This window comes from Cygnus atratus, chromosome 8 (genome assembly GCF_013377495.2).
Source record: "Cygnus atratus isolate AKBS03 ecotype Queensland, Australia chromosome 8, CAtr_DNAZoo_HiC_assembly, whole genome shotgun sequence".
NCBI lineage: Eukaryota > Metazoa > Chordata > Aves > Anseriformes > Anatidae > Cygnus > Cygnus atratus.
Window position 1 is genome coordinate 1,255,136 of NC_066369.1, and position 24,284 is coordinate 1,279,419.

Below are 24,284 nucleotides of genomic sequence, written 5' to 3' on the forward strand. Positions count from 1 at the left end.
ATGTTATTTCTTGTACCTGAATTAATTCTGCCCATTCTATTTACCGTAGAATCCAATTCTGAAGAGATGTTGAACACTTCCCAGCAGGAGCACGTTCTGAACAAGTATTGCCTTTCTTATGGGACCCACAACGTCAAGTAGCATGTTTGCATCACTACGGAAACAGTGAGGATTTGCAGCTGTGAAGTTGCTCTGCTTACCTCTTACTATTTTAAAGTTTAAAACTAGCTGTCTTGCAGTTGAAGGGGACTAGGTATGCCTAGGCAAGCTCCCCAATAAGGTCCAGTCCCAGAGCACCAAAGCACAAGCATGCTGATGAGGGTGATGACACTGACAAGTCCTGTGACAGTCCAGCAAGCCTCAGGCAAGACAGGTTAACAGGCCAGACCCAAGGTCCATCCAGGGCTTCCCACTCAGCACTCCAGGAGTGAGGCTCAGGGCAGGCACACCTAAGATACATCTCTCCCCTCCCAACACTGCCTTACTGTTTCTCCTAGTTTACTTGTTCTATCAGCCTCAACCCTAACCTAGGCACCCCTCCATTTTCCTCAACTATGAACACCCACACAGGGAATTCTAGCAGCAGAACCCAGCTGACTTTGGAATATCCTGTTCAATTTGTTGCTATTGGCTCTCTTTAGTTTCTTCATCACCTCAACTCTAACCTAAAGCAGAAATATACACATCTGAGAAATTCACGTGTCCACATGGAATAGTTACAGAAATACCCTATAGTCAAGGATAATCTGTATTTCTCAGATCCTTTACAGAAAATTACCATCTTCTAAAAGACAGAGAAAAAAAGTCAGAAATTAACTAATCCCATATTTGAGAGACATGACTTGTAAACCAGATTTTTGTTTTCTATGAAATACTATTCATTTAAATTAACCATGATAAAAGGTGCTAATTCAGTGGAAATTACAGACATGCAGCACTACAAGAGGCTCTCAGTACGGAATCACATCCCTAAGGTTTCTTCCAAAGTTTCTATATTGCCAAACCAGGACTGACTTTTGAATAAAATTTATGAATGCTCCAGAGTGTTTATGATTTACACTAACAAAATAGGTATTTATATATTTTAAGCAGTTTCATCTTGTACAAAAGGAAAACAGAATATACAGTTTTGCCAGGATTCCACTTACTTTTTGGATCAGAAGTAAAATTTTTAACTATAGTGTTAGTAAATATATTGCTAAAACCATAAACCTGAATTTTTGTAATTTTTTCAGATATGTTCCTTCCCAAGAAATGCATAAACAAGAATATGGATTCTTTTAAATTGTTAACAAAGATCAAAGTCACCATGTAACTGAGAAGAGGCCCCAATATCAAAATGCAGTCTACCCCTGAAACATGATGTCCACTAAAGCATGCAGAAAACAGTCTGACATTTATAATTAGTTTATCTGTAACAAAAGATAGACTGAAGCACTATTTAACTACAAAGAACTGGAAAGACTCTGGCAGTGCTGGTTATATACCGAATGAAATATGTGGAGGGTAAGAACTGTTACCTTACCTTAACATACTCCAAAGCAGGATCCAGAATATTCTGATCTCTGTAAGAAAACGGGGCAAGAGGAAGGAAGAAAGGACACAAAAACAAAAACAGAAAAAAATGGTGAGTTCAGATATTTCTCATCCTGAATAGATACTCACATGAGCAATAGGCTACTAGATCATGTTAAAATCCTTGTTAAAAAATGCTCGTGTATCTAGATGGCCTATTTAAACTTTCAACTAATTTATAAACCACTGATTCCTCTTAGAAAATTAGTACTAGTAGAAGAACTACTATTAATTAATTTGGGAAATAAAGATCATTATCCATTTTTAAACAAAGTAAAAACAATCTTATAAAAAAACCACTCCAAAAGATGGCTGATAATAGTTATATGCCACCTAAAACATATCAAGTAAAGGGAGAAATCTCTCGAGCTTTCAAATTTATTTCTTTACTTGTATTGTTTTCCTATTTAAGTTACTTATAATGATAGCATTGCTAACAGAAAAAAGCTTGTTATGTCAATCAAGTTTGCCACACGGACAACATAGGCCCTATAAATTTAGAAAGAGAACCCTGTTCAGTGAAAGTTATGATGATATTACATTGGAAACTTACTAATAAGCTTTAGATATGTAGACATGGGTTACACTAGAATCAGCCAACTCAGAATACTGTCTCTAAATTTACTGTGTTATCTGAAATGTAATTGTGTATCACTTGAAACTGTTATTGTTTTATACTCAGTTTTAAGTTTGGCTCCCTCACAGCTTTTAATGCAGAACATTAAAGAACAGAACTCTCCTGCTTCTCAGCCCTGCCTCTAAGCAGTCTTGCAATATGATGGTGCTCAGCTGTCCATGTTGGAGCATGGGTTGCAGTTTCACATTATCCCAGTATTTATCAAGGGTCAAATTCCATTCCCAGTTTAGTTTCAGAAAAGTAACAACAATGCTGCCAAGCCCAGTGGAAATAGAATTTGGTCCATTTGAAACATTTTCCTAGACAATGTATAAAGAAGGGGCATTTTGGTAACCATATGCACAGAAAATATGTAAAAACATACCAGAGAAAACAGGAGTGAAGTACAAAGCAAAAGGAAAAGGAAGCTGCTAACAATTAAAATGTTTTCTTTTACAACAGTTTGCAATTTGGCTGGAAAAAAATGCCATTCTTAACCAGGTTAGCAAAGTCCATAAAGTCTTCTCAAATGATCTGTGGAAAGTTGTGCAAATACTGAACACTTCTGAAAAACTTCTGAAAAAGTCTGCAATTTTGCTCATCAGTAGGCTGTGGAATCTTTCAGAAAAAGGATCTAACAGCACTGTGTATGCAACAAACTTCAAAAGAATGAATGTGAACCTGAGACTAACAACTAGTTTACTTGCTCACTTCAGCAGTGAGAATGTTTTATGGTCTGCATTAACACTCTACTCCTGCAGACTAGCCTTGCTATGGACTCTACTGTTCCCATTGTCAGATACAAGCCAATGGATTTTTATGACAGATCAAGCCAAAGTAAAATAAATGAAAGAGGCAGAAACACTTTAAGACAAAACAGTCTATTTACTGCCATGTAAAACATAGAAAACAAGAGAAAGAGAGAGAAATCTACATTTCTTTCACTGTACTCACTCACCTTCCACACAACAGAAGTGCCTTGAAAAATTTGGTCTTAGCAAATGGATGCTGTAGCAAATTTCTTCACAAGTACTAGAACGCTTAATCTGGTAAGCTGTTACACAACAAAATGTAGCAAACCCTGCAATTCACGACCAGCTCAGGTTTATATAATAGGATATTCATGCTGGAGCTCTCCTCACCTTTCTCCCAACAGATCTTCCCCTCTCTCCCACCTTACCTTGGTGTCTAACTTTTCATCTTTGTGCAAATATTTGAGCTTATTTTCAAGGAATGGTAAATTTCTGCAATAACTAATAGTAAAGATTAATTACTACATTTTCCTATCATTCAATTCCACCATAATATGGCCACATTAAACAGTTTGCCAAAATAACTAGGAAGTGATCACAAAACTACCTCCTGAATCTCAGTTCTCTGTTAGCAATGATAATGTGCTCCTTTATGCCATATGCTCCCAGCAAAGGAAATCTATAATGTCAAGACCCTTCAGAAAAAAGGCTCAGAACAAAGGCCTTTTCCTTTTTTCTTGTAAAGCATGTTAATAAGAAGGGTGAAGCCACAGCCTCATTTTTTTGTATTGGATAATATTAAAAAAATAAAATGCACTTTCAGATAACTACCAGACCAGATGAAAGGTACTTGCAGGCTCTGCTACTTCTCAAAATCAATGTGATTGAAGGTTTCTTGCAACAATACTGAGCTTTTCATTTTTCATCAGATTTTGTTGGATTTCAAGAAATGCTAATATAAATCTTCATAATGAGCTTGACTTTACATCTTCGTTCATCTGTATGTTTACCTACAATATGTATAAAGCAGAGTCAGTACGTAAGTCAACCATTAGTGTATAAACTGTGGGTTCACAGGTTAGCTTTTATTGTACATTTTGGCTTCCTAATAATTAGACAGGCCCTACTTCCACCTAGACAAAAAGCCTATATAATACAGAAAGATGTCATCTGGAAGACACAGGTGTTTTCAGCACACCTCAAAGTAAGGCATTGGGTAATGGCTGCAGTATGACACAGCACTGACTTCATGCTCTTTTTATACTCAGTCTGTCACAGAAAAAGAATATAAGAAAGGGATATTCGGTATTCACACCAACGTCACCTCATTTCACGAGGCAAGGAACAAAGACTCACTCTTTTTTTTTCAGTCTGTGTTTGGCTACAGAAGAAAAAAAGAGAAAGGAAAAAAAAAGCCTGATGATACACATAACATGCACAAGGTCTGTGTGGAAACTAGCAGAATAAACACTCCTCCAATAACAGTTCACCTGTACAAGAAATCAATCATCAAAATCTTAGCCTCCACCATCCTAAGGATGTCCTGGCCAAAAATACATTCTTTCTTGAGCTCCCTTGTTACACCTGAAAACACCTTTCTCTCTTCTGGCTGACCTTGCAGGCACATAACCCTCCAATCTCTCCCTCCAAGGGGATGGAATTCAGATGTTATTGGATGATATTCTTCCACCTCCCAACACACCTGACAGCCAAATGTGTGGGAAGAATTTTTAAAAATACCTTTTGAAGTTGTCAACATGAGTTGTCATCAGTTAAAAGGAAGGAAAAAAATCCTTGTAAACTACTCAAATCATACTTCTGGTATGACAAACTAAATACTGCCATACTGCCAGCTTCAAAATATGAATTGATTAAAGACAATGAACAACTGAGCAAGAGAATCTGCTAAGGAAAATATTTAAGTCTGAATAACTAGTCACTTAGAAATATATTTGATAAAATTATAATGTACTTGCAATTAATACTACAGCTGAAAAGAGTCCAACCCCAACACAAATTATTCAGTCCAGTGGCTGCAAAATAGCCAGGATTTCAGTAACTCAGAAACATTCAGCCTTTCTTTTTCTGTACTCCGAGGTTTATTCAATAGTTCTCTAGCACTGCTTCAATAAAGAATCTTTACACAGATATATCCTTTAATACTTAGCTGCTGATTCTAAGAAAACCTCCATCCTTCTACAACAATTGTACATGACCTCCTGTCCTCATTGCTGCTGTGAAGAGCCCTGCAACATACAGACCTGGACAGATTAAGCCATATTAATCATCTGCTTTCTCCAGGCCTTTGCCATCCTCACAGCCACACTTAATAAAGTAACTGTGCTAACTTTAACAAAATTTAAGTGTAGACACAACAGTATTATCAGAGATGCCCAAATCCTCCCCATCATTCAATGATCAGATAGATATTCTTACATTTATGAAAACTGCTGAATGGCCCTGAAGCAGCTCTGTGCTACTCCACACTTTTATAAATCTATTTGTGGGGAAAAACATTAGGATGCATTGCCAATACTTGATATGTGAAAGCATGTTTCTTCACTGTGAAGTGACCTTTGATGGGAACATTTTCAAAAGCATCTCCTTTCTACTGTGTTGAAAAAGTGAGGCTGAAAAGAACAATCTTCTCAACAGGGCCAAGACTGACGCCTGACAAATCAGTGTGAAGACAATGCAGGCTCAAATGGAGCCTGAGAAACTGGTGCATGGCTGCTTAGGTAGACAAAAATATTATAGAGATCAAATGGGATCAAATGTCTCCTTCAATTTGTCTCTGAAATCTTTTCACCTACGTAGATTTAAACAATACACAACTACTTAAGTATGAAGGTACAAGTTTGAACATGTTAAACATACTGTGTTTAAGTATACATACTGTAGACTGATGTTATTTGTACTGTAAACTAGGGTAAGACCCAGTGATTTTATCCTTGGGCAGCTTCTGCTTCACACACACACTCCTACTATATTCCTAAAGCCATTCCACACTTCTGTCTACAGCTCCACAACACTATGGACATGACTCATTCAAACACCAGTGGAAACAAGTGCAAACTTCTATGACTAACTGCATAATGACCTGCAGTTCACACAAGAACAGGAGGGAATCTTCAGTAATTAAATCTCAGGAAAAGATAAAATATCATCTTCTCTGGAATTAAATAAGATCTTCACTCATTCATATTTGTTCAGAATGCCCCTGCAGAGCTAATGTTGTTACAGCCATTTGCTTTCACAATTTCCACTTGCTGCATCCCTCCACTTGCTGCATTTTACCTATCACAGCAGAAAATCTACTGCTTTCTACTTTTTCCAAGTCACTCTCTACTTCTGAACCACATACAGTACTGGTATCCACAAAACCCAAACTAGGCACTTCTATTTTTTTATTTTCCTTAACACTGAGGAGTCTCAGAGCCAAAGCTTTGTTCTTTAGAGCTATTCTTAAACATTCTTTTTCCAAGACTGTCACAATGTTGTGAAAGCAATGGCTGGGCAGCAGGACTATGGCTTATCCAAACAGCCACTGCTTCTATACACTTCTCTGTATGTGTGCTGTAATCTGTTGATTTATACCTCTAGCTGGCAATTCTTTACAGTCAGTGCTTTAGTTACTGTAGTTGTTCAGGATCCAGTTATTCAGATTTTTTTAAACAATTTTAAATCACTTAATCTCAAAAAAATTGTCACACACTCAGTAGTATCACGGATTCTTCCAATTCATCTGAATTTCATGTAAATCTATGTAAAAAACATTATTCACAAAGCACAGTTGTCATGTGGCTGATGTGTCTTTCAGAAACGTGTATTTGAACTGGAACATAGGAAAGTTAATCCCAAGAAGATGGTGGGAGGAAGAGCTCTCCTCCCTATCTATTCCCTTATTCCAGTTTAAGAAGCTCACTGTATCAGACACCTCTCTATACAGGATGTTGTGAGCAAGCATCAGCAATACATGATACACTCCTCTGTTTGACATTGACATCCACTGGGGATATTCTTCTCAATTTCATTGATTTCCTCCACACTAACAGATCAGAAATTTGTAACCCTATATTACAATTAATTGCTCATCTCCTCTCCTCCTCATCAAAATAGATTGTATTTTGACAAGTGTGGCCTCCTGAGCTGCAACAAACTCAGCCCAGAACTCCAAAAACATGCAACCTTATCACCACTTGGCAAACAAACTGTGGCTTCTACAATACTTTCAGAGGCCAGCTTGTTTTGCTAACAAACATTTCTTGCTGGAAAGTAAAAGTACAGCTACAAATTGCAGTTTCGGCCAGTGTGCGACAGATTGATGGGTGCATGGCAGCAGACACACAGTTAGTAAAACTTTTCGGAAAGAAATGGTCCACCATAATTATAAGCACAGCTGCCCTAGTACAACATTGACATGTTCTCTTCTCATTTATCGTGTTTTTGAAAAGAATGTCACTAAAATGATTGCTGCCCTCCTTCAAAAAGATTTATACTTGAATTAAGCACCTAAGCACAGGTGGGGGGAAAAATGTAGTTGCCTTTTTGCTATGTAATTTATACCTGAAAAGAGAACTGAAAAGAAAACCATCGTATTTATCTGCAGGACTGGTGGTTCTTAACAGCAGGTACCAACGTACTGTTGTTATGTCCTGCAGTAATCATGGAAAGCAGAACTTTATTCACAGCATAAAAGGAGTGGAAAGAAAAATAAATGGTTACATGCGGACAGGAGGTAAGATGAGGGATGGTGAAACAAAGTACCATTAGAAGAAGCAACACAGTACTTGGTACATACTTGGCAGCAGAAGAATCTGTCCACACAACAGACTGAGGGGCTGGAAAGGGAAGGCAGATGAGTCATACCAGAAATGAGCCCCGAAAGTTTAAGGTTAAGAAGATCTGATTCTGAATATAAGCAGAGAACATTAGGTATTCTCTGCTCATACAACAGAGCATTGCTTCTATCACAAATGTCTATCAGCTTTAGTGGATGGCTAAGCTCCATCTCTGTGAAAGCATAGCTGAGATTTACAGGTGTACATGTGAATGGTCAGATCAAGAAAAACAATGGGAAACTTCTAGACAAAAAGCATGAAGCTTTGGCAACTTCTAAGGAACCCTTCCTTTTGAGAAAGCATTTGTTTGCACATGGGAGAAGTCAAAAACATATTCAGTAGCTCTAAATTTACTATGCTTGTCTTACTCCTGTGAAAAAACACAACCACAAACAGTCTGTTACAGGTCTGTTACAGGAAAATAAAACTCATACTAAGAGGAAATGTCAAGCATTACACCAAAACCAATTATTTTTACTTCAAAAATTATGTGCTTTATAAAAAGTTCCTCCCCACCTTAAAACAACAATTCAAAGGGAACCAAAGTTCCATTAATGGCTTTATAACTCAATACCAACACCTTGCTAACTTCCAAACGTACTGCTCTCCAAGGACAGTTCTGCAGAGGACAGTGAATCTCTTTAGCTTTCTGTTGATAAAGTTGTCCTACTGATGTCAGTGGTACTAGTCAGTTTAAAATTGAACTTTTTTTTTTCGTGGACAGTTATTTAAGATGCTATCACATATTTGAGAGAAGTATATGTTTCACCCAGCTCAATGTGCAGAGCCTTGAAGATCAGAAATATTAAAGAGTACAGAACATCCTAAATGACCAGATAAACTAATCTTGTCTGAAATAACTCTCAACTGCGGCCAACAGAAAGTCCAATGTTAGATGATAGCGCTTTATCTGAAATTACAGGGAAAAAGAGCTGACACAGGAAAAACAACAAAGTTCGCTGATCAGTACTCAAATTAAAATAGACTGAAGTCTGGCTAAATATAAAGCTGGATACACCTACCATACTTTCAGAACCACGAAGAGTATTCTTAGTGCTTGTACATAGATTCTTTGGGCTAGTCTATAAACACCTCTTAGTTTACAGGATGTTTGTGACGTTTTGATCTTTTGCAACAGGGTTCAGTGAGCACTGGAAGGTGTTAGAGATTGCTTACCCATTTTCTCAGTGAAAGAATGAAGCTCACCCCAACCTACCCCTTACCTGTCCTACACCCAGCAGATTCAAAAAATATGTATCTTTTAAATCTACCAACAGATATGCATTTGAAGATTTTCTTCTTTAAATAAAGACATCATAAAACAAGGTCAAGGTAATTAAACATGGGTGAGCTATGGATCAGGTGTCAAAGGGAAATTCCAGTTGTGCTTTATTTAGGATTAATTGTCAATATCAGATAAAAAATTATTACAAGTAGCTTTACAAGCTAAAACAAGAGTTCTCTCATAAAACAGAATAGCTTTTAAGAGCTCAGTTACTTCTAATTTTGGCCATTGAATTATTTCCAAGAGACTCGAAAAAATCACATACAGGCTTTCTCAAGAAACCTTTTTTTCCCTCTTAAACTAGCACAGTTGTGCGTTCCCAAACCAAATAGAGAACACCATCTTCCTTTATTGAAAGCCGACAAAATACTATTTTCCAAGTTTTCAGAAGTGACTATCATGTTTTTCCATCTTCATCTCGTGTGGTTTGTTTTTTTCCTGAAACATTTACATGAAGTAGCTACTGAAACATTAGAAGAATGCTTTTGTACATCAGAATTATATTTTTCTATGTTAATCCAGAAGAAATCTAAAAATTCCACAAAGACATACTTTTCTGGTTGTAAAACTATAGAAACCCAAGAGAACATAATCCTACAAATAAACAACTATACATATATTCCATCTTAGCTACAGAGCAATGTAATTAGTTAGCTATCACGTAAGACAGGCGAGAAGTTTCTGGAAATCAAGAGTTCCATTAGGTAACCATACAATTTACCTTCTTTCCCCATTCTCCTTGCTTTGTCCTATTTTTTTGTCCCACAAAATTACATGTTTGTATAAATAAATATGCTTATTTATATAAATACATTTGATTAAAGACTATATTACTCATTCTGAATTATCAAAAATGTTACCATAATTATGCTTTTAAAATTAGATGTTATCAAGCTTAAAGCTATGGACATGCCTGAGTCAAAGTTCAGTATAACCAGATCCACATGCACATGAACACTGCAGTCCTAATGACTGCTAGTTCTGGTGTGCTGATGCCAAATACAGCACCAGAGTTGAACAATGCATCATTAAGAAGTTTGACTAAAACATGTGTTCACACATTTTTTGTAAACAGCATTAAAGCAATGAAAGACTGACTTACTCCTAACGAGAATATCCTTGTAACATTATACATATGTCCCTACAAGAATCAAACTATTACAGGGCTGTTTTCATAAAACACAGATAATGTGGACTTCCCTATACCGTCAGTCTCAACTAATTTCAATTTGAGTGTAAGTGTTAGAATATATACCTTAGCATATACAGCAGAACTCTTACCACAGGAAAATCTGACTTGCTCTCTCAGTTTTCTTTTAAAATATACTAGCGAATAGTACAGTCACCCAAAGGAGACTCGAGAAGTGACATATTTGCTGTCAAGTTGGCAGTACCTCCTGCTCCAATATAACTGGGCTGTCAGGTTATGGAGCAGACTGTCTAAAGATCTGTTGTTAAAATTAAAGCAAAAGGCAGCAGTTGTTAACATAGTATCGCGTGTGTGTTTTAGCAAAGCCACTGGAAAATCAAACACAGAAACAGTACTTGCTGTTATGACTCAAAATATGCAAATTCTATGAATAGGCTAGACTGACAACATCCTTTGAATTTCTTATCATTTCAAAAGCTTTGTTTTCATTCTGATTAGGCAGAACTTCTTGACCTTTTCTTCGCAAGCATTCTGTTCTTACTCTTACAGCTTGTGCAGATGTGTTCTTCAGAGGACAAAGAAAGTTACCAGTTACAAGTATTCTATATTTAATATAGAAGTTCTGGTCTCCCAAGAGAAAAAACACCTCTTGCATATCACGTTTAGTAACTGCTCCTGGGAAGGAAGGCATAAGAAAACTTCTAGGTATACCACCATATTCTTTTAATGGTAGCAACCACGGCTGCTTGGATTCTCTAAAAGTACGAGAATCAAAGAAGTAAATTATGTTAAGAAGTCAGTTTGTGTAAGCAGGTGTCTCAGAAGTCATTGACAGCAGAATACTGAACATGTTGAGGTCCTTTTTTCTTTCACAAGTAAAAGGGATATAGAGAAGAAAAATTTATTTTCAAGTGAGGAGAAAGTTTCATCTCGTATGCCACAAGCAAAAGCATACAAACAAAAACCACTGTACACACACAACCCCATATAATTAGAACTGTCATTCCCTCATGAGGTTTGAGAACATATCTTGTAACTGAAAAGCAAACTGTGCATGCTTTTTCAGAAGTTGTTATTCGGTTACCTTCTCCTCAACCTTTATCTCTGTCACCCAAACAACTTGACACTCGCTCACCTTTGTGCCTTTAATAGATCCACTGTATTGCATTGAATTTTTCTTATGTTAGCTGAAAAAAATGTCCCATTTTATAGACCTAAATATCAGAACAAACAAGGCTATTCACAAAATTATTTTTTGTGGCAATGAATATTGGTGGTGAAGACAGATTCCCAAAACAAAAGCTACCTATGAAAGCAGAATTCTTTCTCAAGAGTCATGGATATAACCAGAAGTTAGGCAAGGACTACTACAGGAATAGTATGATGAGCGTACTTTGGGTTCTACAGAGTCTTCAAGAACAACAGCTCACACACAGCTCTAGGTAGGGGGCAGCTAGAGTACCATTTTCTCCTTTCCTCCACACTTCATCCCTGTAAGCACTGAATCCAAATCCAAAACAAGTTTGACCAGTTTGATTTTCTGGTTAAAACTGCTCTGTTCCAACAATGCAAAGGGCCATTTCAAAGCAATTCAGGGATTTCTGATTCTTTATTTAAAAAGTTTCCTCCATGGGAACGGTATAGCAACACCGGTACAAAAAATGTACCTTTTAAAGGTTCAGAGGCAAGACCTAGTCCTTGAAAATTACTGTTGCAAAGCTCCACAGATGTCTAAGAAAGACTAAATATCCAAATCACTAAGTCCCACAGACACAGTGGCATAGAAGGTAGTTTTAAACAGGCATTCATATTTAACCTCCCATACTGACTGATCTTACTGGAAAAGGGAAATTATGTTGAAGCCTGAGATATTAAGTCAAAAAAGAAATTCTCAGAATTCCTGAAATCTATGCATCAGATTCCCACACAACCCCAAATATTGCATGTTTCACATTGTTTTTTTGTTTGTCTCCTCTCATCAAGAGCTAAACTGAGTACAAGCGAAGAAATCAACTTCCATTAGCACACGAAGTTGTAATAAACATCTGCACCACTAACTAGACATTTAGAGGTTTAGAGAAATATCTAATAATTCCTACACAACAAGCAAATGTAAATTAAGGTTTTACAAGTACCTGGCATGGAGTTTGCTGCTCTTTCTATTTGGTAGAGGATACTCTTCTATGACATCCTGTATAAAAGGTGGCTGCTGCCGGTGTGTTCTGGTGTATGGTAACGTTCCCATGTGGCTAAATATATCACAGGATCTAACAGGAACTGTCCCCTTCTTTTTCCTGGGGAGAGTGCCATGGATAGAGATGTCTTGAAAGGAGTCTGAGCGATGCTCAGCTAGTGAGGGTTTGGTGGTCAAAAGGTCCATGGAAGAAGCTAATGATAACTGATGATTCACCGGGACATTTCTGGGAAGACTTGCAAATTTCCCTGCAGCTATCATTCTTGGTTCTGGAAAAAACAAAACAAAACAAAATCATAGCACATCAATCAAAGCCCCATTTTAATGGAAATTAAATACCACAATTAACAAAAGCACTTAAAACTGAACTTCTGCTTTGCTTTAAGGCAGTCAGCTACTTCAAGAGGTAGCCTGTATTATAATCAAGTCACGTTTGCTCCCAACTGCATGTGTCAAGCATGTGGGTATCAACTTTTACATACATGAGAAGTCACAATAAAAAACAACTGATCTGAGCACATATGCAACACCAGACCCTGGACTATTCTCCATTTTTCTGTATGAGGTTCCTCTTTTTTTGCTTATTCACATCCTCTGAGGAGTCAGACATCAGCTTAGAGTCATTAACAAAAAGCAAAATTTTAAGAGCATTTGGGCAAAAATAAAAGGGCACTCTACAGCTTGGTTTGGACACTTCTAAATCCAGTGGCTGGCACACTGTGAGGAAAATACTTCCTGAAAAGTCTTGCTCAAGTAATAAATCTAGCAGAGAACTGGTCACATATTTACAACAAGCTGAAAACTAAAGGGCTCTACCCGAGAGATAAAGGCAGGAACAGATTACTGGAATTCTCTTCTGCAGCATGCACAGACTGCTGGCTCAAATCATTGCTGACATTAGGGATTTGCATAGCTGTCAGTCTCTTGTTCCATCAGTTGTAACCTGCTGTACAGTACAGGTTTTTCTGTTGTCATGAGCAAAAAACTCTGTGAGACAAACACTTCAGGCACATTAACAGATCCCTGTACTCGTCCTCAAAAAAAAAAAAAAAAAGCTCACTTCACTTCATAGTGTTACATGACAGAAGACAAGCTGCCTTATCCTATCCAGGTACGTTAGACTGCAAAAGCTATTCTATGCAATGAATGTCATAAAGTCAACTAATCCCACATTATCTGAGCCAGGTACTAGTCAACCACGTGTCTCCTATGAAAACTAGAAAAAGTGCAAGAGCAGCACACACTGATATGAAATCAGAAGCCAGGAAAGCTTTTTGGAGATGGAAGTTAGAAAGAATCTGTTCTGACTTTAGTCTAGTTTCATGTCAGAAAAAAAAGAGTAGTACCTCGAAGGTCCAACATCCTGGAAGTCAGCTTCTTAAAACTACACAAGAATTCCTCTGGTTTGGAGAAATGTACAGGTGTTGCAACAAAAACATAGCTGGCACTATACTCTCCTGCTCCCTTCTCCAGCCTCAGCATCACAAGGACTATGAAAGTGTCACTGCACTGTCACTACTGTTATTTCTGCTCAGAGATTATCGTAACAGGCTTAGTTTTACACTAAAGCTGATGTCAAATCTATGAAAGAATTCTGCTATCTTCTGTCAGCTGCACTGAAGAGAGATTCACAGACTGGGTAAAGTTTCCAGACTTCCACCACAAACCCCTTCCCATTTCTTCCTTGTTGAAGGCCCTACAATAAATATTTGCTCATGATAAGAAACACTTAGATTATGATTTTTTTCATCTTCAAATCTACCAAGACTCTCAACATAGCTGCTATATACTTTACTAGAAAAGCCTCTGGAAACAGCATCTCTTGTCAGAGAGAGAATCTGTTTGACCTCGGACATGTTTCTTGTTGAAAAGCGTAGAAAAGAGCTGAGAAGTCAAAAAGAAGTGAGATTGTTAGTTGTGTAGATCCAAATACAATTCAAAACCCTAGAGAAACCAAACCACACACTCACCAAAAATAATTATAATAAAAATATCTTTATCTTAAATTATCATATGGTCCCTTGATGTGAAATACTAAGTCACCTCTCCATTTACCAATTGCCTTGAAGACATAGTTTCTGCTGGTTAGTATTAAAAATATCACAATTACTTTCAAAACAAAACAAACAAAAAAAAAGTGTTGTAAAGCCAGGCTTGTATTACAATTGTATTGCATCTATTATTAAGCAAAACAACTGGTCCAGAGGGGAAGCTCTAAAATGCAAATGTTTACCACAAGGCTACAATTTCCTAGCTAGAGCAAACTGACAGAGCTTATTTCCAGTAAATTAATTTATAAATTAATTTATTATTAGAGAGGAATAATAAAATTGATCTCAAGCAATATGGGGGGGGGGGGGGCAGGGGAGGAGGAGGGGTAATAAGCTCCTTATAATTCACACAATCATTTGAACACTCAACCTTTTTGTGTTTAATGTAGTAAGGAAGCAATCATCATTTATAAATGGCCTAAAAAATGGAGGCTAGCTTGCTCATATGGCACAAATGTATTGTTATTCTCCTATTTTGGGGCTGCAAAGATTCTGTATTTAATAATAATATTTTCTTATTGGTTTACAAAAAAACACCTCCAAAACCCTGAATTCTGACTATTTAAGTGATTGTTTTATCCAGTCAGCAGGATTTTCCTTGGCCTTTCTGCAAGACCATCACTATGCTGAAATGAAACACGATAGTTCATGTGGATGGATAGCAAAACCAAGCAGGTATAAACAATAGACACTTCAGTTTAATAGCTGATACCAGCTGAGTCCATGATAGGCTTACGATGACAGTACACTCTCAATCACCACGTGTTTGAGGATCCACAAAGAAAGGTAAGTGTTCCTTCTCCTAATTCAATCACAGGATAATTATATCAATCTAATAGGATTCTAATCTGATCTCAGAATTTTTCACCAAATGAATGATGATCTCCTGAAGTACATTATTTTCTTTTTAACCTCCCCTCCTAACAAGCCCTTCTTAAAGAAAACCGAATCTTAAAGAAAACCGAACCAGACACCCTCAGTTATGTCCTAATCATTGTACCGTGTAACTCACTCCCTCAATAACATCCTCCAATTCACATATTCAACACCCAACCCTCAAATTCACATTTGAGTTTTGTTTTGAGGAATTGAGTTACAGTTCCAAACCTAAGAAACTCAAGACATTCAAGAACTTGCAATACAGTTAGCCACAATTACATGTGCACAGAAGCTTTGACAATATTTCAAGCAATCCTCCCCTCAAAAACCAAAACAAACAGGTCTGCTAACTTATACACAAGTTTATCTGCTTGCTTATCTGCTCCTATACTAAGTATTCTTCACAAATGTAAACTACGAATTACAACAATTAGCTCGGTAACAAAAGTCTTGCCAAACTGCCCATACATTTTTCTTGTATTCAATGTAAACACTGCAGGAGGAAGCCTCCTCAGCTGAAAACTCTGGAATATCTCAAATACTTTAACGTATGATTCAAAGAATGTTTGACTTTGCTAGAGATAGAACCCCTGGCAGTTTTACTCCCTAAGAGACAGTGAACTTTAAATATCTGTCATCACGCAGTCAACAATGGAAATGGTAGAAATTATAGTGGAAGGAGAGACCAAAAGTAACTTAAATGTCCACACTGCTATTTGTCAAAACACAGCATTTAACAGAACAGAGCACTTCAGAAGTCATACACGTTTCCTCTAACTAGATACAAACAAGACTGATTCATGCCACTATACCGGTACAAATGCTGTATGATTTTGTATTTTTATAGAGAATCCAATTTCTCTTTCTTCAGTCTGTAATTAGGGAAAGTATAAGTCAGATTCTACATTCAGAGAACTGGAGGGCATGAACTGTTTCCAGGTAATTTGTGGTATGTCCTGTCTTTTTGTTATGAATGGGAATGAGGGAACACAAACTAAGTCATCTTTAAAATCAACATGGCCTTTAGGAAACCATATGAGATCAGACACAGAATAAAATACCTATCTGGTGGGCAAGACCAAACATGAACCAAGCTCTAATCCAATGGGGTGTGCGTCTCTTCACATCATTGCTCAAAACCAAAGAGAACCATATAAACAATGAAACAAAAAAAACTTCCTTTGCTCAAAAATAATATACAGAAATCCTTCTGTTTATGTCCTTTTAGCTTTGGGATGCAAACACAAACTTTCTGGCTCAGTCTTCACATACTTGCCGATGCAGTTTGCAGTCCGAAGCATTCTGAAGCTCCGTTCAACCTGACAAGGGTACAAGAACAAGCAGCCCTCCCAGCCCACAACATAGCACAACTGGTGCCAATGGTTGCTACTTCATTGTTTCAGCACACTGGAGCAGGGTAAAGGAAGGAAAAGGAATCTCCACTTTGGCCTCAGAGATTCGTGAACAGCATAACAAACAGACCAAGTACATGGTCATGCTAATGGAAGTCTCATAAAAGGGAACTGAAAAGCAATTTCCGAGCTCTGAAACAGACTCTCAAGCTATCTCAAACTCTGCATTATAACTACATCAGTTTTGGACATTAAAAGATTCACACTTCTCTCAAAGCCTTACTGATCTAACAAGGAGAATCCCCTGGACTTCAGACTCACTTAAGTCTATACCTGTTGCTTATATCACCCGTGGTACAACACTTTATTATATCACCCGTGGTACAGCACTTGACTCAGTTTTACCACTGTTTTATCATTATATATATTATGAAGCTAAGAGAGTTGAAAATGGTTTAATACATCCAGTCAAAAACTGCCTTATGTTCTCTAGTCTTTATGGGATGTAGTCAACTTTTATGAAAACCATACTTACTTTTGACACAGTACATTTCCTTACAAGTTTCCTCCATACTCCCTCCCTCCCTCCCAAACAGTAACAGGAAATTATGAGTAGTGGGATATAAAACTCTTCTCTTGCCGTTGAGCTACTTGGTACATTTACATGTGCTATGGATAACCATGTGAGAACTAAAGAAAGCAATCAATTTCAGTGGTAAAGAAAGCCAAGTTCAGGGAAAAAAAAAAAAAAATCGATCAATTTCCTCATATTTATTTTTTGTGTAGTAATAGAAAAACTTAGGGAAACACAAAAAGCATGACTGAAAAGCCACAAAAGTTAATATATTAGGGGAAGAAATGAAGTCAAAACTAAAGCTGCTATAAACTGAAGGCAGATTACGTGTTGATTATTTCCCAAGAAGCAACTTAGAGTCTTTTTCATTTGTATAATAAAAGAGAGATTATTTCTGCTCCTAAAATGGCTACAACCTATATTTTATGTTTTTTATTTTGTTTGTATTTTAAACAGGATAAACTTCTGCAGTAGCTGCTATAGCAAACAGGTCGCAGGACTTTGAGAAGAATATTAAGGTTCAAAAACCTACAGCCTGTTATGATAAGGAGAAATAGATTGAGAAAGCATACATGACAGTTCAAAGGCTTTAAGCTACTATCAGAAAATGCATGAGTCTGTCAAACATCAAAAACTCTGCACCAGATTACAGACAGGTCAGTGCTTCCAAAGGCTCCTGAGTCATCAAACTCTTCTTGCTCTCCTCTTTCCTTGTATACATGCATACAAGACATCATTTCCCCCATACATCCTTGCACTGTAACCTGACAACATATTTTAAATGTGCTTTATAACTAGTACTCTCATGCAACAGAAAGCACGCAGAACATGAAAAAGTGATCACTGAAGAGTTCTCAAGAATAAACAAGTACAGACCTCATCATTGGGCCTATATTATAAAATTATCTCAGAAACTTACATGCCCAACCAGTCTGCCCAGTAATCCTGAAGCCTTAACCTGCAATAACCATTCTATCCCCATTTTGCTGGCAGAAGCAGACTTCACCAAGTGTCAAACCTAAGCGTTTTTCAGCTAAAGCTTCAAAATACAAGCTTTTGTTCTTCTTCCTCTCATATAGAAAGTCATTTATTTGCTTGCTGCTCTGTTCCTACAATTTTAGTACCAAAAAGAAGAAAAAACGACTCTAACTGCAAATGAAATATTTCAAAATTTTTTTCAGCAGCAAATATGCATTTTATTATATTAAACTAACAGCCAACTTATCTAAATTGTAAATTTGGACAGAAAAAAAGAGCCTTTATATAAGCGCCTGAGAGAAAAAAAAAAGTAAAAAAGAAGAGCGTTTCCTTTCTCTGTCCTCAGCGAAGTACCTCGGTATCTCAAGCGCACCCTTTCTGCAGCTGGGCACCACTCGGCAGGTTCCCGCCGACCCCGCTGTAAGGCAGCCCGCGCCAGGGGCGGAGGCCCGGCCCTCCCGAGGCCCGCCGCCTCACGGCCGCCAGGGCCGGGACTGCCCGCCGGGACCCGCGGCTGTGGCTGAGCGCCAGCTTTCCGTCCTCCGCTCCGAGCAACGCGCCGGCCCGCAGTTACCGGTCCCACCGCCGCGGCTATCCTTGGGCACAGCCGAGCTTCTGTCGCGGTGCCGGGCGCTCAGGGCGAGCTCGCAGCCAGCGAGCCGGGGACGTGCCGGAGAGCCGCCCCGCCGCGGCGGCAGCTGGCGACAACCGCCCTGAAGGGGACTCCGCCGCAGCCTCCCCCGAGCACCCCACCGCGGACCTGGCTCCGCGCCTCTCCACGGGACTCACCTCAGGCACCGCGCCCGGCTGCCGGGCGCCCCTCACCTGCTGCCGCGGGCCGGGCCGCCTGGGGCTGCGGCTGGAGCTGGGGCGCTGCGAGCGGCGGTTGCCGGTCCCGGCCACACCCTCCGAGGCCCCGCCACGCCAGGCGCTGACATGCAGTCACCTCCCCGGGCCCTGTTTCAGGCGTTTAACAACTCGGCTGCCGTAATTTCTGCCACTAACCAGGGCTGCAAGGCGACAAGTAACAGTTCCCAAATGCACCCGCTGACGGACAATTCGGAGTGCATTGCTCACTTTCCATGCACTTTTCCACGCTCACTTTTCCACTTTACTGACTTTATCAGACTTCCCCTCATCCTACCATGTCACATGAAGTTATCTGTACAACAGGGTCGTGGTATGAAACATACTTTCTAACACAAAGATTCATCTATCTGCAGAGGATCAGGCACTAGTAACAGACTGGCCGTAGACAGCAAACACACCGCCCTCTCCTTTCACACAACCACAAATGCCAATTTCTCTTTATGCACTGAAGAACAGCACAGCCTGACGTCGGATCCACAAGTGCCCAACTCACTCCCCTCTACCTTTTCAGTATCACCTTTAAGACACGTATTCAAGTCACCCATCTCCTTTCCCCAGGTAATCCCATTTATTGCTTGTTTCAGTCCAGACACGGCCTGTGCATGCGTACATGTACAAGCCACAGCCTTCCCTGTGACAGATTGCTCCTATCGGTCCAAGCCAAGACTATTTAGGCACCATGTATGTTGCAGAATTAAGTATTGGGAGAGGAAATTTCTTGGAAAAGTCTGAGAAATCAAGAAAACTCAAGTAAGATGGTTAGTTTAATACAATAAAAAAAAAAAGAAATGTGGAGAGAACTCAAATATGCTGTAGAGGAAGAAGAGTGGAGAAAAATAGAAGAATGGAAAAATAAATTTGTCTAACAGTCTGAAATAAAGGAAGCTTACAGTGACATTTCTGACTGGTGCTTCCCTCCCCATCGCAATTCCACTTTGGTTCCGTAAGGAAGGTGCAAGCAGTAGGAAAACATTATTATCATTGGTATTGCCACACCCCTTTTACAGTAACTACTTCAAAAACAGTTAAGTTTAGGTAAAAAAGTAAAAGATGACAGTTTCCCGAAGGATTCATTCCCTTGTGGTAGGACCTAACTCACCACTGGTGGCATGCTGATGGACACAGACGGCTACACCTTCATACCTATTTCATCCCAAATTACAGAACATTATAACGTTATACTGACACTGAACAAAACCTTGAAGTTACAATCTAAATTCAAACTGTTCCCGCACAAAATGAGGCCTAAACCCACTTAATCTTTTTTCAACAAAGGTTTTCCCAAATGCAATGACATTTAAGATACTGATGAACTAGGAAAGCTGGCAAATCTGGGATAGCTGATGGCAAGCTGTGATGGTAGCTTTTGTCATTGCCAGTTGTGCAAAATCAGGTAAGTACTGAGGACAGGAAAATCAATATAAACCATAAACGTTTCAGCCACAGTGGCAGATTCCAGAATGTCATGCCATGAGGAACAATCTATGAGGATTTCCCATACGATATTTCAGGCACAATCTTTCCTCAAATACAGCTGTGGGAGGGAGGGGAAGAGCAGGGAGAGGAGGAAAGGAACCCAAACCACCAGAATGTGATCCTGTCCTGGACAACAAAATGTCTCACCATGTCCTGTGCAAGAAAAACATAATTATAATGAGAACATAGAAAGAAGAGTTGAGACACTTGGATTACGCTTTTCGTTCTAATGTTCTGATGAATCCACTTACCTCCTGTAAGTTTTTTCTAACATACATCGCAGTGGTAAATATATTCACAGGAAAGACCATATAGTACTTTTTCAGTTATCATAAAAGCATAAAGGTCAGAAAAGACCTCCAAGATCATCTGGTCCAACCGTCCCCCTACCACCAATATTCCCGATTAAAACCATGTCTCTGAGTACCACAAGATCGAGTGAAACACACTACATAAGTGCACACTAGTATCTTCCTTATTGCATAAAGGAAAAAGTCTTGCTTCTACCATATCTTCTGCAGTTCACTGAAAAATCTCAAAAAATATCTAAAATATCACACCAAAAATTCAGATCGGTTACCACATAATCATCAGTCACAACTTATTTATTGACAGATATGAAAAATCTCAGGGAATTTTCAGGCACTGCCATTACATAGGAAGTAATGTCATGGTTCATTGTCATGTTTTATGAATAAGACCTAGAAAAGCAGTAGTAATTTCCTTAGTAACATGACTGGGTGCTCAGTAATGGTACTAGTAGCTGGGCAGCCCTGCATAAACTGTGATTACTCTTGCATGAGTCATTACATCCTTTTCCTAGGCATTTTATTCTGTCTTCAAATGAAACTGAAAATTGGTCTTTGTCTTCTTACATGACAATTTACATAACACATCCTTGTACATTTTCAATACAAAGCTTTCAAAGAAAATTTACCTGCAACCTGTGAGAACGATTCACAGGGCTGCAGACACTAGCTGCACAAAATTACTGTGAGCTGTCACATTAACTTACTGAGTTATTTTGAATTAAGTTAGATTAGATTCCTTGTTGAAAAATTTTTGGTGTTTTCACATTTTATTAAATCTACTTCAGAAATGGTTTACTGAGATGTCAGCTGAAGTCTGAAAGCAGTAATGCCCTGAAACAACCGCAGCACCTCTGTCAAGCCCTCCCTATCAGTATTCCATGCTGATCTGCCTTAGCCCTTAATCGTCTGTTTATCTACATGGCATCATGTTCTCTCTTTATCACCTTGCCACAAAACGTTTAGTGGTGAATCACTGTACTTCACAACATCAGCTGGGGAAGGCTGAGAAACCAGCAGTGTGCTGACCATTGCTGGCCACACATCACACAACACAGCTGTGGCCTTGTATGGTCACCCTTGACTTCTACTTTATGAAGAAAAGGAGTATGTACAGGTGTATCTTTCCACCTAATGCAAAGACACCTATACAAATCTGAACAGGTAAGTGAGGAGGAACATAACTGGGGCCCAAGACAGTCCCAAGACTTATGCTATTGTAGCTTGCTTACTTTAATTGTGCTAAGAATTGGGTACTTGGTTCATGAAAGATCATTTTCAAAACGAAAATGGCTGGCTCACAGTTACAACCAGAGGTGATGCAAGGAAACAGGAGAATTCATTGAAACTTTTCAGTTTAACCTTAAAACATCATAATTCCTTCCTAAAATATCTGGGAGGAAATCTGTCTATTCCAAAAGCAATGCTGTTCAGCTACAGTGATAAAATGCAGAAGTAACTACACAAGATGAGGACATGGTATGCAAGGATTGCTCACACAGCAGTTCTTGTGAATTTCCTAATAAACAAAAGTCAAAGCAAGTTTCTACTGTAGACTTTTCTTAGAAGAGAAAGGGCCCAAACAAACAAAATGTTACATGCCCTCTACTCCCACAAACACCACATGGAAAAAAATAATGCTCAGCATAACTGTTGGCTAGGAAATCAAATTAACTTGCTGGTAATTTTCAAATTAATGGAAGACGTATCAAGCTCAAGCTAAATTAGAATGAAAATACCAAAATGGGACAAATGTGCACATCTGAAAGTCTCACGATATTTAGTCAATATTTAGCTTGAAAACTATGAGCTATAGCAACAGTAAAATTTGCCCTGGTTGCCAACTGAAACAGACAAGGTTAGCCAGCAGCTCTCCAGACCTCCAGGAGAAAGTTACCAACACCCAGTCTTGCTATTTGGTCTTAGTCCTGGAGACATTAGGTCTTTCAGAAACTTTTGAGAGCCATCTGTTATGAGCGAGAGTCAAGAAGCCTTTGCAATCCCTAGGTTCAAAACACTTTGCAAGCAGGTATGTCCCATAGCTGATCATCCTGGAAATAATGCTGTAGTAAAGCAGGAGAGTTTGAGGAGTTATATAAACCTGACCTAATTCAGTGACAAACTGGAGCATGAGCATGCTCTGGCTTGCTGAAGTTTCTGGCTTCAGCACATTTAACTTTTGCAGCCCTAGAGGAGTGCCGATTGGGTTCATAATAACACCAGATGTCTGATCCTCATTCACTACTGGCTAAAAACTTCACTTTCGATAGATCAGTATTTTCTGGTAGGAACTGGTTTACTGCTAAACCCCTCTAATCTGCAGCTCACATAAGTGAGTCTTAAATTAGAAAGAAACTGAAAATTTTGGAAGGATTTTCACTGTAGCTATCAGAAATTTTCAGAGCTGCTTGCTGCTGAATTGTGTGTGCCATGAGTCAGCTAGTATCAACCATTGCTAGAACCAAAAAACTGAGTATAATACAACCCTTGCCAGATAAAATAAAAATAAATATCATCTTTAACTATCAATTAGTAAATCCACTCTACACTATAAAAATAAATGATTGCACATATTCTGTGACAATAACATGTTCACCACTACCACCTCCAAACTTCAGTTTGGCATTGACAATCACATCAAAAAACTTGAGCTTGCATAGATTAGATAGACCTGTTGCAGAAGCAGGAAACATGGGACTAAAACTGCATCAAAACTGTTTTTCTTTTGTTGACTAGTTTTGGTAAATGACATTAAACTAGAAGACAATACCAGAAAGAAGCTGTGCAGGGTTTTATGGGTTCCTTTCACCAGAGGGTCTATTTTCCTCTTTTTCAATCTAGCAGTGGAAGAACTGTTACTGTGGAGCTAAGACTTCCTTGTAAGGTTCTGTTTTTTCATGTTTCTGTTAAAAGCCTCAAATACAAGAGAATTAACAGCCTCTCTTTGAATGTGACAGATGTTGACGAGTTTCGTTTAGAACATAAACCAACATAAAGAAAAGGATAAATAGAAGGCCAGAAAGCAGCCCTAAAAAAGTTGAAACTTTCAAGGGATGAAATACAGTGAGAGGTGTGTGTTTACACACTTTGTAACAGCATCTACATTTCTGAGCTCCTTAAACAGAAATCCCGAAAACCTGCAAATCCTTATATCTCTCACTGAGAGCGAAATAGACCACACAGGTAGCAATATCACCTCTATTATGCAGATGAAAGTGTTTAAAGCAGTCTCCTCTTCATCTATTGGCAAGCTACCAAAATACTTTAGCACTAGTCTGGAATCTGCCAGGTTGACACTACATACCACTGCTCCAAATGACTCTGGTTGTGTTTGCATTGTTTCAAACATAAGCAAAAAAGAAAGAATGAGCAAAAGGGCTTTA

At 38.6% G+C, this 24,284-nt stretch overlaps 1 protein-coding gene across 1 annotated transcript in view; it reads right to left on the reverse strand.

Moving 5' to 3' along the window:
- Positions 1–18,605, reverse strand: part of BCAR3 (BCAR3 adaptor protein, NSP family member) — a 54,659-nt gene extending 36,054 nt beyond the window's left edge. Inside the window, 3 exon segments of the mRNA XM_050712211.1 lie at positions 1,526–1,565; positions 12,355–12,682; positions 18,602–18,605. Coding sequence (XP_050568168.1) covers positions 1,526–1,565; positions 12,355–12,674 — 360 coding nt within the window. The 5' untranslated portion in view covers positions 12,675–12,682; positions 18,602–18,605.
- Between the last annotated feature and the right edge of the window lie 5,679 nt (positions 18,606–24,284).